The 14,618-nt window shown below is 40.5% G+C and overlaps 1 protein-coding gene and 1 long non-coding RNA gene across 7 annotated transcripts in view; one reads left to right on the forward strand and one right to left on the reverse strand.

The window, feature by feature from the left end:
* The window catches only part of LOC140716902 (uncharacterized), a 130,842-nt gene that overhangs the window by 60,878 nt on the left and 55,346 nt on the right, over window positions 1–14,618 (reverse strand). Inside the window, exon 2 of the long non-coding RNA XR_012096381.1 lies at window positions 3,083–3,134. This is a non-coding gene — a long non-coding RNA (uncharacterized lncRNA). The remainder of the gene's footprint in view (window positions 1–3,082; window positions 3,135–14,618) is intronic.
* ube4a (ubiquitination factor E4A (UFD2 homolog, yeast)) overlaps window positions 1–14,618 on the forward strand; it is a 72,500-nt gene that overhangs the window by 19,442 nt on the left and 38,440 nt on the right. For all 6 annotated transcript variants that reach the window (XM_073029970.1, XM_073029967.1, XM_073029972.1 and 3 more), the window contains 4 exons: window positions 5,125–5,277; window positions 9,253–9,412; window positions 12,251–12,453; window positions 14,302–14,493. In XM_073029970.1, the coding sequence (XP_072886071.1) occupies window positions 5,125–5,277; window positions 9,253–9,412; window positions 12,251–12,453; window positions 14,302–14,493 (708 nt within the window). The remainder of the gene's footprint in view (window positions 1–5,124; window positions 5,278–9,252; window positions 9,413–12,250; window positions 12,454–14,301; window positions 14,494–14,618) is intronic.

Consider the following 14,618-nt stretch of genomic DNA (forward strand, 5'->3'; position numbering starts at 1 on the left):
TGGGACCTTATCAAAGGCTTTCTGAAAGTCCAGGTACACTACATCCACTGGCTCTCCCTTGTCCATTTTCATAGTTACATCCTCAAAAAATTCCAGAAGATTAGTCAAGCATGATTTCCCCTTCGTAAATCCATGCTGATTCGGACGGATCCTATTACTGCTATCCAAATGTGCTGCTATTTTATCTTTTATAATTGACTCCAGCATCTTCCCCACCACTGATGTCAGGCTAACTGGTCTATAATTCCCTGTTTTCTCTCTCCCTCCTTTCTTAAAAAGTGGGATAACATTAGCTATCCTCCAATTCACAGGAACTGATCCTGAATCTATAGAACATTGGAAAATGATTACCAATGTGTCCACGATTTCTAGAGCCACCTCCTTAAGGACCCTGGGATGCAGACCATCAGGCCCTGGGGATTTATCAGCCTTCAGTCCCATCAGTCTACCCAAAACCATTTTCTGCCTAATGTGGATTTCCTTCAGTTCCTCCGTTACCCTAGGTCCTCCGGCCAGTATTACATCTGGGAGATTGTTTGTGTCTTCCCTAATGAAGATCGATCCAAAGTTCAACTCGTCTGCCATTTCCTTGTTCCCCATAATAATTTCACCTGTTTCTGTATTCAAGGGCCCAACTTTGGTCTTAACTAATCTTTTTCCTCTTCACATACCTGAAGAAACTTTTACTATCCTCCTTTATATTCTTGGCTAGCTTACCTTCGTACCTCATCTTTTCTCCCTGTATTGCCTTTTTAGTTATCTTCTGTTGCTCTTTAAAAGTTTCCCAATCCTCTGGCTTCCCGCTCACCTTTGCTATGTTATACTTCTCTTTTATTTTTATACTGTCCTTGACTTCCCTTGCCAGCCACGGTCGCCCCTTACTCCCCTTAGAATCTTTCTTCCTCTATGGAATGAACTGATCCTGCACCTTCTGTATTTTTCCCAGAAATACCTGCCATTGTTGTTCCACTGTCATCCCTGCTAGAGTATCTTTCCAGTCAACTTTGGCCAGCTCCTCCCTCATGGCTCCATAGTCCCCTTTTTTCAACTGTAATACTGACACTTCAGATTTTCCCTTCTCCCTCTCAAATTGTAGATTAAAACATCATATTATGGTCACTACTTCCTAATGGCTCCTTTACCTCGAGTTCCCTTATCAAATCCAGTTCATTACACATAACTAAATCCAGAATTGCCTTCTCCTTGGTAGGCTCCAGTACAAGCTGCTCTAAGAATCCATCTCGGAGGCACTCCACAAACTCCCTTTCTTGGGGTCCAGTACCAACCTGATTTTCCCTGTCTACCTGCATGTTGAAATCCCCCATAACAACCGTAGCATTAGCTTTGCGACATGCCAATTTTAACTCTTCATTCAACTTGCACCCTATATTCAGGCTACTGTTTGGGGGCCTGTAGATAACTCCCATTAGGGTCTTTTTGCCCTTACAATTTCTCAGTTCTATCCATACTGACTCCTCATCTCCTGATTCTATGTCACCCCTCGCAAGGGACTGAATTACATTCCTCACCAACAGAGCCACTCCACCCCCTCTGCCCACCTGTCTGTCCTTTCGATAGGACGTATACCCTTGAATATTCATTTCCCAGCCCTGGTCCTCTTGCAGCCATGTCTCTGTTATTCCTACAACATCATACTTGCCAATTTCCAACTGAGCCTCAAGCTCATCCACTTTATTTCTTACACTTCGTGCATTCATATATAATACCTTTAATCCATTACTTCCCTCACCTTTCACATTGCGCTTTCCTATTGCACTTGGCCATACTCTCCGATCCCTTCCTGAGTTTTCTGCCCCGTTAATTCTGTTGTCTTTCTTAACTTATTCTCTTTCCCTTTAACTCCATCCTTATTTACAGTTCGTCTCCTCCCCCCACTACTTAGTTTAAACACACCCGTGTGGCAGTGGCAAACCTGCCTGCCAGAATGCTGGTCCCTGCATGTTAAGGTGCAACCCGTCTCTTTTGTACAATTCATCTTTACACCAAAGCAGATCCCAGTGGTCTAAGAATCTAAATCCCTGCTTCCTGCACCAGCTCCTCAGCCACACATTCTGATCCCCTATTTCCCTGTTCCTGCCCTCACCAGCACAAGGAACTGGAAGCAAACCGGAGATAACCACCCTGGAGGTCCTGCTTTTCAGCCTTCTTCCGAGTTCTCTGAAGTCATGCTGCAGAATTTCTTTCCTCTTCTTCCCAACGTCATTTGTGCCAACATGCACTACCAATTCTGGCTGTTCACCTTCACCCTTAGGATGCCCTGCAATCGGTCCGTGACGTCCTGGATCCTGGCACTAGAGAGGCAACACACGTCCTTAAATCCCGCCTGTTGCCGCAGAAACCCCTTTCTGTACCTCTCACTATGGAGTCCCTTATTACCACGGCTTTACCTGACGTCTGTCTCCTCGGCTTTGCTTCAGCGCCAATTTTTGACTCGCAGACCTGGCAGTGTCTTCTGTCCCGACAGCTTCCAAGAGGGTGAACCTGTTTTCAAGAGGTACATCCCCTGGGGTCTCCTGTACTCCAAACATCCATCCCTTCCTCATCATGCCCCCCCCCCCCCCCCCCCCCCCCCCGGTATCTTCAGTGTAACGATCTCACTGCAGGTCCTGTCCAGAAAACTCTCGTTTTTCAGGATGAACCTGAGGTCATCCAGTTGCCTCTCCAGTGCCCAACATGGTCCTTCAGGAGCTGAGCCTGGACACACTTAACACAGTTGTAGCAGCCGGAGGCACCATCAGTGTCCCTGACCTCCCACATCAGGCAAGCATCACACTGAATCAGTTTACCTGTCATTTCTTCACCACTTCTCACCCTCTCCAACTGTGGCGTGGTCTCCTCCCTCAGCCTCCTCACCGAAGACTCTCAAGCCAAAGACTTGCATTTTTCTGACAAGGCCGCTCCCCTAGAGCAAACCTTGCTTATATTGGCTGATAAATTGACTAATTTGTTTCACTTGCTGCACCTCTGCAGATCTTATAGGTATGTGTTGCAGGCTGGTCCTGCCTGGTTTTTAAATCAACCGTTCCTGAAAACAACAGAAAAAAGACTCCCAAGAGCTTACCTTCTCAGCCAATCCCCGCCCTCACTCCTTCACTTGCCGCTCCTCTGCCGACCTTGAAGAGAAGAGAGACTCTCTGATCAAATCCAAGGTTCTGAAAAAATAGCTGGAAGAGAATCAGTACAAAAATCGGATCATATGAAAATATTGAATAAAAAGTCACCAGATTTCTTCAAATTTAAACGATGTATCCAATGTTTGACTTATTTTCTGTAGACTTAGGCAGGACATGATAGAGGAAAGCCAATAAAAGGTGGTAGGAGGGTTAGGGTCCTTCCATTTAAGTAAAATGGCTTTTCTAGCCAATAAGGTTGAAAAGGCTGTCATCTGCTGAGCGGAAGCAGGAATATATCCTGCTTCCGATGGAATAATCCCAAAAATAGCTGTAAATAAGTTTGGTTGTAAATCCAGATCCAGCACTTTTGATAAGGTTTTAAAAACATCTTTCCAAAAATTCTCCCAACTTTTACAAGACCAAAACATGTGAGCTTAAAGTGGCCACCTGTATATTATGTCTATCACAAATAGGATTAATATTGGGAAAAATACGGGCTAATTTATCCTTTGACATATGTGCCCGATGCACTACCCTGAACTGTATCAAGGAGTGACGGGCACAAATAGATGAAGTAACCAGATGAAAATTTTTACTCCATTGATTATCTGAAAGTAACTCTTGAAATTCCAGTTCCCAGGCAGCTTTAATTTTATCGTTCGATATCATTCGTAAATTCAATAACCATTTATAAATTGTAGCAAAGTATGTAAAAAAAATTTAAAAAATTCCTAATTTGTAAATATCTAAAAAAAGTGTACATTGGATAAATCAAATTTATCCGCTAGCTGAGAAAAAGACATTAAACAATCCCCTATAAACAAATCTGAAAAAGTTATTTTTCCTTTGGTTTTCCAAATTAAAAAAGCCTGATCTGAAATTGATGGTTTAAAAAAAAATAGTTCCGATATATTTTACTAGAAAGGACAAAATTATTTAATTCAAAAAATCTGTGAAACTGAAACCAAATTCTTAACGTATGTTTAATAATAGGATTAAGGTCTTGTCTACCAAACTTAGAGAGCAGAAAAGGAAGAGGAGCTCCCAGTAAAGAGGCCAAGGAATACCCCTTCACCGAGGTTTTTCTCCAATTCCACCCATAAAGGACAGTCATATATGTCTGAATAATGAATCCAACAGGTAATATATCGAATATTAATTGCCCAGTAGTACAGTCTAAGATTTGGCAAAGCCATAGCATCATCCTTTTTTAATTTCTGCAATAAAAGTTTACTCAATCTAGGATTTTTATTGTTCCAAATATAGGATAAAATTTTAGTCTATTCTGTCAAAAAACCGTTTAGGAACAAATCAAGGAACTGCTTGAAATATATATAAGAATTTTGGTAGAACTATCATTTTAATAGCATTAATTCAACCAATTAATGATAGTGTAATAGGAGACCATTTAGACAGTATTTGTTGGGTTTGATCAATTAATGGGAGAAAATTACATTTAAACAGATCTTTAAAATTCTTAGTAACTTTAATACCAAGATAAGTAAATTGATTTTTAGCAATACTAAAAGATAATTGCTCATACTGATCCAAATGATTATTAATGGGAAATAACTCACTTTTGTATAAATTTAACTTATATCCAGAAAAACTACTAAATTCAGAGAATATGGATAACATGGAAGGAATAGATTTCTTAGAATCTGAAATGTAGACTAACAAGTTGTCTGCATATCAGGAAACCTTGTGCATTTTATCCCCTCTCTTAATACCCTGAATACTATTGGAATTCCAAAGAACACTAGCAAGAGGTTCTAGAACCAAGTTAAATTACAAAGGACTAAGAGGACGACCCTGCCAGGTACCTTTCTGACTACATTATACTTGGTGCATGTGGGCAATGTTGTGAGTTTGTGTTCAGTGTTGTGTTTCAGTATTTAGAAATGAAGAGAACTAGGAATTCTGGCCACCTTACCCTTTGTCTGAAATTACGGTGGCAAAGATTAACTTTAGTTACGGTTTACTTTAACAGGCTTTGTTTAGCCGAATGTTGATCCCAGAACCTGGAACTCATTTAATATGGATGACACCAGGAAACATTATTAATGTAACTGCTGATCGAGATGCTGGAGAGAAGGAAGTCATGAAATACCTGTTTGCTTGTTTCCAAAGAGTGAAAGACGAGGTATGCACGATTAAGTACAGTACTGTGCAAGTGTCTTGGGCACATACAGTGCCTATAAAAAGTAGGCACTATTATTGTCTTGCAACATTGAATCACAGTGGATTTAATTTGTTTTTTTGACGCTGATCAACACAAAAAAACTCTTTCATGTCAAAGTGAAAACAGATCTCTACAAAGTGATCTAAATTAATTAAAAATATAAAATACAAAATAATTGATTGCTTAAGTATTACCCCTCTTTAATATGGCACATCAAATAATCACAGGTGCAGCCAATTGGTTTTAGAAGTCACATAATTAGTTAAATAGAGATCACTGTGTGCAGTCAGGGTGCTTCAACTGATTGTAGAAAAAATACACCTGTGTCTGGAAGGTCCAACTGCTGGTAAGTCAGTATCCTGGCAAAAACTACACCATGAAGACAAAAGAATGCTCCAAGCAACTCCACAAAAAGATTATTGAAAAGCACAAGTCAGGAGGTGGATACAAGAAAATTTCCAAGTCACTGAATATCCCTTGGAGTACAGTTAAGTCAATCATCAAGAAATTGAAAGAAGGTGGCACAGCTGTAAATCTGCCTAGAGCAAACTGTCCTCAAAACTGAGTGACTGTGCAAGGAGGGGACTAGTGAAGGAGACCACCAAGAGACACATGACAACTCTGGAGGATTTACAAGCTTCGGTGGCTGAAATGGGAGTGACTGTGCATACAACTGTTGCTTGGGTTCTTCACCAGTCACAGCTTTATGGGAGAGTGGCAAAGAGAAAGCCACTGTTGGTGGGGAAGGGGGGAACTCGCATGAAATCTCAGCTTGAGTTTGCCAAAAGGCATGTGGGAAACTGAAGTCAGCTGGAAGAAGGTTCAATGGTCTGATTAAACCAAAATGGAGCTTTTTGGCCATCAGACTAAATCCTATTTTGGTATAGGCTTAACACTGCACATCATCAAAAGCACACCATCCCTACCATGAAGCATGGTGGTGGCTGCATCATGCTGTGGAGGTGCTTCACTGCAGCAGGCTCTGGAAGGCTTGTGAAGGTAGAGAGTAAAATGAATAGAGCAAAATACAGGGAAATCCTGGAGCAAAACCTGATGCAGTCTGCAAGAGAACTGTGACTTGCGAGACGATTTGTTTTCCAGCAAGACAATGACCCCAAGAATAAAGCCAAAGCTGTGCAGGAATGGCTTAAAAACACCAAAGATAATGTCCTGGAGTGGTCAAGTCAGAGTCCAGACCTCAATCCAATTGAGAATTTGTGGCTGGACTTGAAAAGGACTGTTCACTGATGGTCTCCATGCAATCTGACAGAGCTTGAGCAGTTTTGTAAAGAAGAATTGGGGCCAAGTTGCAGTGTCTAGATGTGCAAAGCTGATAGAGACCTATCCACGTAGACTCAAAGCTGTAATTGCTGCCAAAGTTGCATCTACTAAATACAATCCTGAAGGGGGTGTGTACTTATGCAATCAATTATTTTGTGTTTGTCATTAATTTAGATCACTTTATAGAGATCTGTTTTCACTTTGACACAAAAGAGTCTTTTCCTGTTGATCAGAGTCAAAAAAGCCAAATTAAATTCACTGTGATCCAAAGTTGTAAAACAATAAAATATGAAAACTTCCAAGGTGGTGGGGGCGGGGGGGAGGGCAGGCAGGGTGCCTTTTTATAGGCACTATAGGCTAGGGTGCCTAAGACTTTTGCACATTAGTAATTTTATTTATTGTACTGCTGGCACAAAAAGTGACGTGTGTGATGATAAACCTGTTTCTGATACAGTGCCTTGAAAAAGCATTCAGCCCTCACAAATGTTTTCACATTTTACTGAATCATTTTCTAAATTTAAAATATATTTAAGTAGAATTTTTTGAGCCAATCTACAATACATTGTGCATCATGTCAAATCAGAAGAAAACTTGTTGACAGGTTTTAGAATTTATTAAAAATCTAAATTGTGAGGTTGAAAAATATTTATCCCCTTTCTAATTACAATGCTAACTTTCCTCAGGTGCAATATACAGTATTACCCTATCAACTCTCCCAATTTGTTGATGTGGAAAAATGGAGGATCACCTATTTTCAATGAATTCATAAGATTAAATGACCCCTCTCTCTGTCAGGTCCAGCAGTATGGTAGATTTTCAACAGACCAAACAAAAATAAAGACAAAAGAGCATTCAAGACAAGTCAGGGAAATGATAATAGAGAAGCACAAATCCAGGGAAGGATACAAGACCTTTTCAAAAGCAATGAACAAGCAATGTCTTGGAGCTCAGTGCAGTCCATCAGCGAACATGTGGGGGGAGAAATGAAGCCACAGCCACATTGCCTAGGACTGGCTATACCTCTAAACTTAGAGTGGCACTTGTGAGATAGGCTACTGTGATGCATACAGTCACTCTGAGTGAGCTGCAGAAGTCAGTGGTTGCAAATGGTAATGAAGTTCATGGCTCCACAATCTCTAAGGCCTTGCACAAAAAGGGTATTTATGGAAGAGTGGCAAGGAAGAAGCCCTGGTAAAAAGCATATCCTTGCCTGTAATGTCCTTGTGAAGCATCACTTAAAAGGTACTGTAAAGATGTGGAGTAAGGTCTTGTGATCGGATGAGACTGAAGTGGAGCTTTTTGGCCTTGATACTAAGTGGTGTGTGTGGTGTAAATCTAAAATTGCGCATCAGTCAGGTAACACCATCCTTACTGTAAAATATGGTGGGGGTAGCATCATGCTGTGGGGATGCTTTCTGCAGCAGGGACTAGAAATCTGGTCAGAATTAGTGGGACAGTGAATGCTGCTAAATACAGAGAGGTTTTGGATTTAAAGACCTGCTAGCCTCTGCCAGAAAACTTAAATTGGGGAGGAAGTTCATTTTTCAGGACAACAACTCAAAGCACACTGCCAGAGCAACCATGAAATGGCTTTAAAAGAGGAAAATTGATGTCTTTGAGTGGCCCAGTCAGAGACCTGACCTTAAACCGATCAAGCATCTTTGGCAAAACCTTAAGATTGCAGTCCACTGCCTCTCCCCAACTAACCTGAGCAATTTTGCAAGGAGGAATAGGCAAATCTTGTTCCATCACATTGTGCAAAGTTAATACAGACTTACTCAAAAAGACTACTGACTGTAGTAGCTGCAAGTGGTGGTTTAACTAAGTGCTGAGCAAAGGGACATGGATACTTGCTGCTGACATTTCAGTTTTAGAATTTTTAATTTTCCATTCTTTACAATTTTTCCTGTTTTGTTGGGCTGTATTGTGGGGGAGGAAAAGGAGCATGTGATTCACAAATAAAAATTCTCGTGACGCATGAGTGATGATGAACCCTGAATCTGATGTGGGTCTCTGTAGTGGACTGAGAGTGGGAAGAGGGTAATGGAGAGGGGAGGGAGTGGGAAGCACCAGAGAGACAGTCTGTAATGATCAGAACCAATTGATCAATAAACCAATTATTTGGAATCAAATGACTTTGCCTGGTGTCTCAAGGTGGGTGTGCCTGCACCTTCGCCTCCTCTGGCACCCTTTGACTCTTCTGCCTCTTGCCCATACCTCTCCCGCAGCATTCCACCTTTGTTATTTCCAACGTCCTTTGCTCTCATCTGATTTTACAAACTCACTCTGTGCTCCACATTGACAAATACCATACTATGTGCCTGAATCCTTGGGCATAGTAACCCTTCTCTGTCATTCAATTGACTTTTCTTCATGTGTGATGAGAAAATGAGTAGTGGCAATTTCCATTCAGTGGTCATCATGCTTACCCTCAACTGTACTGAATTTCTCACTTCACAGTATTTCAGTACTTGAAGAAAGCTTTTGCCTAAAGGAGATGTGGTCCAGATGGACATATTTAAAGAGGCAAAGCAATTTATAACTACTTTCAGTCTTTGAGTTAAAATCAGTATGTAAATTAGTCTATTTGGAAAGTTTTACATAATTGTATGTTTTTTCTGTCCTGCAATTTGAAAAATAATATTTTCTCAATAGATTACAAAGGTCCCAGAAAACCTATTGACATATGCTGTTCGTTGTAAGGCCTTGACTGTGTCTAATGCACGCACTGCCCTTCTCACACCTGAGATCTATGTCAATCAGAATATCTACGAACAAGTAGTTGATTTGCTCCTTGAAGGAGTAAGTGGACCACGTAAGTAAATATTCCAGTCATGTTATTTGTGTGAGATGCGTTGAAGCATTTTACATTGTTCTGTGTTTTGGGGCTTGATGGATATGGAAGGATATATTTTTGGAATTTTGAATATGAAAATGCATTTGTACACCACCTGCCACAAGCTCAGACTCCAACTCCAACTCCTTTGTGACCAGTGCAGTATCTTTGAGGTGATTAGCATTCTAGTCAGAATTAGTGGTTGAATTATGTACTCTGTTGTTCTATTTCTCATTGCCCAAGAAACTTAGTCACAATTGATGTGAAAAACAAAATTGTTCAGTAGGTGAGAATAGCAGTGATGTCAGCTGGGGTGCTAGAGTGCTAAGCACCTTCAGTGTTTCTGCAAAATTGGAACCTGAATAGATGATGAAGGAGCTGAATGAGTCTCAACAGAAGAGATGAAAGGCTACTGTAGTTCAGGTTAAATTAATTGGCTTTATCTGAGCTGCACGTAGGGAGTTTGCTACTGAAATCATCCCTAGAATCATTAGGATAAGTCTTCCTTTGGGAAGGTTACTCAAACCAGTGCACTTTCTGTGTGGTATACTGCGTCCGGTGCTCCTGATGTGGCCTTTTATATATTGGTGAGACCCAACGCAGACTGGGAGACTGTTTCGTTGAACACCTATGCTCTGTCCGCCAGAGAAAACAGGATCTCCCAGTGGCCACACGTTTTAATTCCACGTCCCATTCCCATTCTGATATGTCTATCCATGGCCTCCTCTACTGTCAAGATGAAGCCACACTCAGGTTGGAGGAACAACACCTTATATACCGGCTGGGTAGCCTCCAACCTGATGGCATGAACATTGACTTCTCTAACTTCCCTTAATGCCCCTCCTCCCCTTCTTACCCCATCCCTGACATTTAGTTTTTTCCCCCTCCTTTTTTTCTCTCTTTCTGCCCATCACTCTGCCTGTTCTCCATCTCCCTCTTTCTTTCTCCCTAGGCTTCCCATCCCATGATCCTTTCCCTTCTCTATCTAGCTCTGTATCCCTTTTGCCAATCATCTTTCCGGCTCTCAGCTTCACCCCACCCCCTCCAGTCTTCTATCATTTTGCATTTTCCCCTCCCCCTCCTACTTTCAAATCTCTTACTATCTTTCCTTACAGTTAGTCCTGACGAAGGGTCTCGGCCCGAAACGTCGACAGTGCTTCTCCCTATAGATGCTGCCTGGCCTGCTGCGTTCCACCAGCATTTTGTGTGTGTTGCACTTCTGTGTATCCATTTCCACTACAATGGTGATATTAAAATTGTGAAATTACCGAAAAGACTCAGTAGGTCAGGCAACTCCTGTAAAGAGAACTGCCACGATTGCCAGGTCATGTGTAAAATACAATGGGTTTCCAATCCTGTTTCTAACATGCCAGTCATTGAGCAAACTATTTCAAGTGTAGTTTTTAAGAGCAGTGGTTCCCATTGAAATTGTGTGCTTATTCATTGTAGTGTGTACAAGTAATTATTTTGAACTTACAGTTCAACTTACAGAACTACACATTTCTAATAAACACTAGTTTTGGAAAATCAGGACAAATTTTATTCATCGGGTTGTTGCATGGATTGTAGCACTTGATAAGTTTCAGCTTTCTAGTAGGATCTTCACAGACAAAGAAACAAATAGTGGGGCTGGAGGGGTGAGGGACTCGAGTAGTTCTGAATGTTCTGAAATCCAGAATTCCAGTCTCGGTTTGAAATCCAGCAATGTTTCTGTTCGCGGATGGAATTGATGTAGGTGCTCTGGGTGTAGCCTCATTGAGACCTGACGTTAATTGGATGACCACTTTTTTAAGCACCTTTTCTCCATCTGTAGCAAGCGAGATTCCCCAGTGGCCGATCATTTTAATTCCACTCCCCATTGCCATTCTGAAATGTTAGTACATGGCCTCCTTTACTGCCACAATAAGGCCACACTCAGGTTGGAGGAGCAACTCCTCCAATTCCAGTTGGGTAGCCTCCAACCTAACAGCATTAACATAAATTTCTCTAACATCTGGCAATATCTTCCCTTCTCCATTTATGCATTCCCCATTATGGCTGCCCTCTTCTCCCTTCTCTTCTCACCTGTGTATCATCTCCCTCTAGTGCCCTTCCTTCCCTTTTTCCCATGGTTCACTCTCCTATCAGATTCCTCCTCCAGCCTTTTACCTTTTCCAGCTATCACCTCTCAGCTTCTCACTTCATTCCTCCTCCCCCACTCACCAACCTATTTCCCTCACCTGGCTTCACCTATCACCTGCCAGCTTGTACTCCTTCCCTCCCCTCTTCTTATTCTGGCCTGTTCTCCCTTTGGGTCTCACCCCAGAAAGTCAGCTGTTTATTCCTCTCCATAGATACTGCCTTACCTTCTGAGTTTCTCCAGCATGCTGTGTGTGTTCCTCTGGATTTCCAGTATCTGCAGGATCTCTTGTTGTATAGGAACTGCTTTAACTTGCAAATAAAGGCTTTAAATAAAATAATTCTTAAACGAACCAAAGTTGGAGGCACCCTGCTGTTAAAGTAATTAGGCTAGACTGACACTATTACTTAAAGCCTAACGAGTGTACAGGGAGGTGGGATGAAATGTGGCTCTGTGTATCAGTATACCCTTGTTTCTTGTAGTAAAGTCTCAGTGGGTGAGATAGATATAGATGTGAAGTGTCATTTAATCCATCATGGTCACCCATCCAAGTATCAGTTAAGTTTCTACTCCCTACTCATAAGAATTTTAAGTTTTAAAAATCTGTTTTGCAATGAACATTCTTAGTGGTAAGCTATTTTATCATAAATTCTACTTAATTTTTTTTCTCTCTGGTGTAATCTCTGTTACCTGTACAGAGTTTGAAGATGTTGCTGAGTTCATGGATGAAGTCATCATTATGTTAAAGGCAGATGAAGAGGTCAGGACATTCAATGAAGTCATATTTCCAGTGTTGGACATATTATTGCACCGGATTAAAGAATTGGATCTTTGCCATGTAATGCTGTACAGCTATCTGGATATTCTTCTTTATTTCACTCGACAGTTTGATCTAGCACAAGTAAGAAATCTCTAAAATTCTGTCCTATTTTGCTGGGGTTTTATTTTAGTTTGGCTTTGTTTCTGTTAACTTGATGTAGGATAAGTGGTTGAGTATTATAATCTGTTAGATGCATTCCCTAAAATGCCATTCAACTCAGCTGTCCAGACATTTATAATGTGTATTGATTGCTATTGGTTTATTATTGTCACCTGTGCCAAGATACAACGGAATGCTTGTCTTGCATTCTGTTTATACAGATCAAATCATTACACAGTGCACAGTGCATAATTTTATAAGATAAAATTATAGCAATGCAAAATAAAGTGTAAAAGCTATCGAAAGAGTACAGTGCAGGTAAACAATAAAGTGCCAATTGAAGATGAGTAGATATATTCTCCGGGTCCTTCGGTTTCCTCCCACAGTCCAAAGATGTACTGGGTAGGTTAATTGGTCATTGTAAATTGTCCCATAATTGGGTTAGGATTCGTGTTAATCTGGATTGTTGGTGGTTGCTGGGGCAGCGTGGCTTGAAGGGCCTACTCAATGCTGTATGGCTAAACAAAGAATATTTCATGAGTAAAACAAATTTCTTATTCTGTTCTACCATTGTATCTATGTTACTTGCATTGTGGGACAATCTTGTCCACTGGTTCAACTAAAATCTTTGAGTAATGTTGTTCGAAGATGGGTGTTATATCTGTCCTGGTTTCATTGAATCTTTAAATACAGGCACTGTATTTCAACTTGATAATTTTTTTTACATAGAATTCAATTTAGAATATAACTTGCTCCTAGTATATTGTAGCAATTGATGAGTGCACTATTCCAGACTAGTAATGTAAAATTCAAACTATCATGGTGATTCCAGACATCTTGATGTACAGAATGGGAAGTTGTTTGCAAGGTGTGCTGTTTTGATTATTTGTTTGAACAGAAAAATGAACGCAGCATAAATTACTTCTGTTGTGCTGTAGCGACGAAGATTGCTATATTAACTTTGGAAGTAACCCTGAGGAATGTTAAACATTAGTGCCTCATTTCTTCACATTTAAACCAAAAATAGCTTATATGATGAAAGCTACTTTAGAAATGTAACTGTCAGCTTTATTTTCTTGTTCTTCCTGTTCTTGTTCAGCTCTTAATAAATTGCTGACTTGAACTGGTTCCATGGCTTTCAGTTTTCCACAGCTACTTTCTTCAAATGCTTGTATTTTGGGTGTACTATGCTGGAACTCAGCACAGCTAGTCTCACAAACACTCACTCAACTTTGCACAGCTTTGTATTCATATCCCAGCTCTGCCTTTCTCAAGACATTAAATTACCAATCCTTCCCTTGATGCAAAATGCTAATCTTTGTACCAATCACAAACAAATCCTTTGTTTTTATTTTTATTTAGTAAAACATTTATTTAGAGATATAACATGGTAGGAGGCCCTTCCGATTCATTGAGATCACATCACCCAATTACATCCTTGTGACTAATTAACCTACTAACTTGTATGTCTTTGGAGTGTGGGAGGAAACTGAAGCACTTGGATAAAACCCCTCTGGTCATGTGGAAAACATAGAAGCTCCTTACAGGGAGCGGCTGAATTGAACCCAGGTCACTGGTGCTGTAATAACTCTGTCACCCTCCATTGTTTCTTGATGTTATTTTACTATCCTACCTTATTGTGAGGTAGTGGTAAAAACCATTTATTTGTATAATCTTTGGGACCCTTCCACAGGTTTTAATGTGGCTGCTAATTATTTTTAAAATGTGTAGATACAATTGGTGCTGCTTGGTTGCATATTTAGATTCTATATTAGATTTTTTATAAATCTGTAAATTTCAATGTAATTATTTTCTTAAATCTATCAATAGGCTTTCTTGACATACATTGAACCAAAGGATTCAAAAAATGGTAACATGTACCAACAGACCCTGCTGGGAACTGTCCTGAATATTTCTTGTTTGCTGAAGACTCCAGGATTGGTGGAAAGTCACTTATATTTTTTGAACCCATCACGGTCTAGTCCTCAGGAAATAAAAGTTCAAGAGTCAAATATTCACCAGGTACGTGTTTTGCAGGCTAGTTTCTTTGAGGGGCTGTAACATGGTGTGGTGCATTCAATTTGTTGTTTTCCATCATTTTCATTTCAGATGGCCATACTCTGCTTCAGGCTGGAGGATAGATTGCA

Source organism: Hemitrygon akajei, chromosome 26 (genome assembly GCF_048418815.1).
Source record: "Hemitrygon akajei chromosome 26, sHemAka1.3, whole genome shotgun sequence".
NCBI lineage: Eukaryota > Metazoa > Chordata > Chondrichthyes > Myliobatiformes > Dasyatidae > Hemitrygon > Hemitrygon akajei.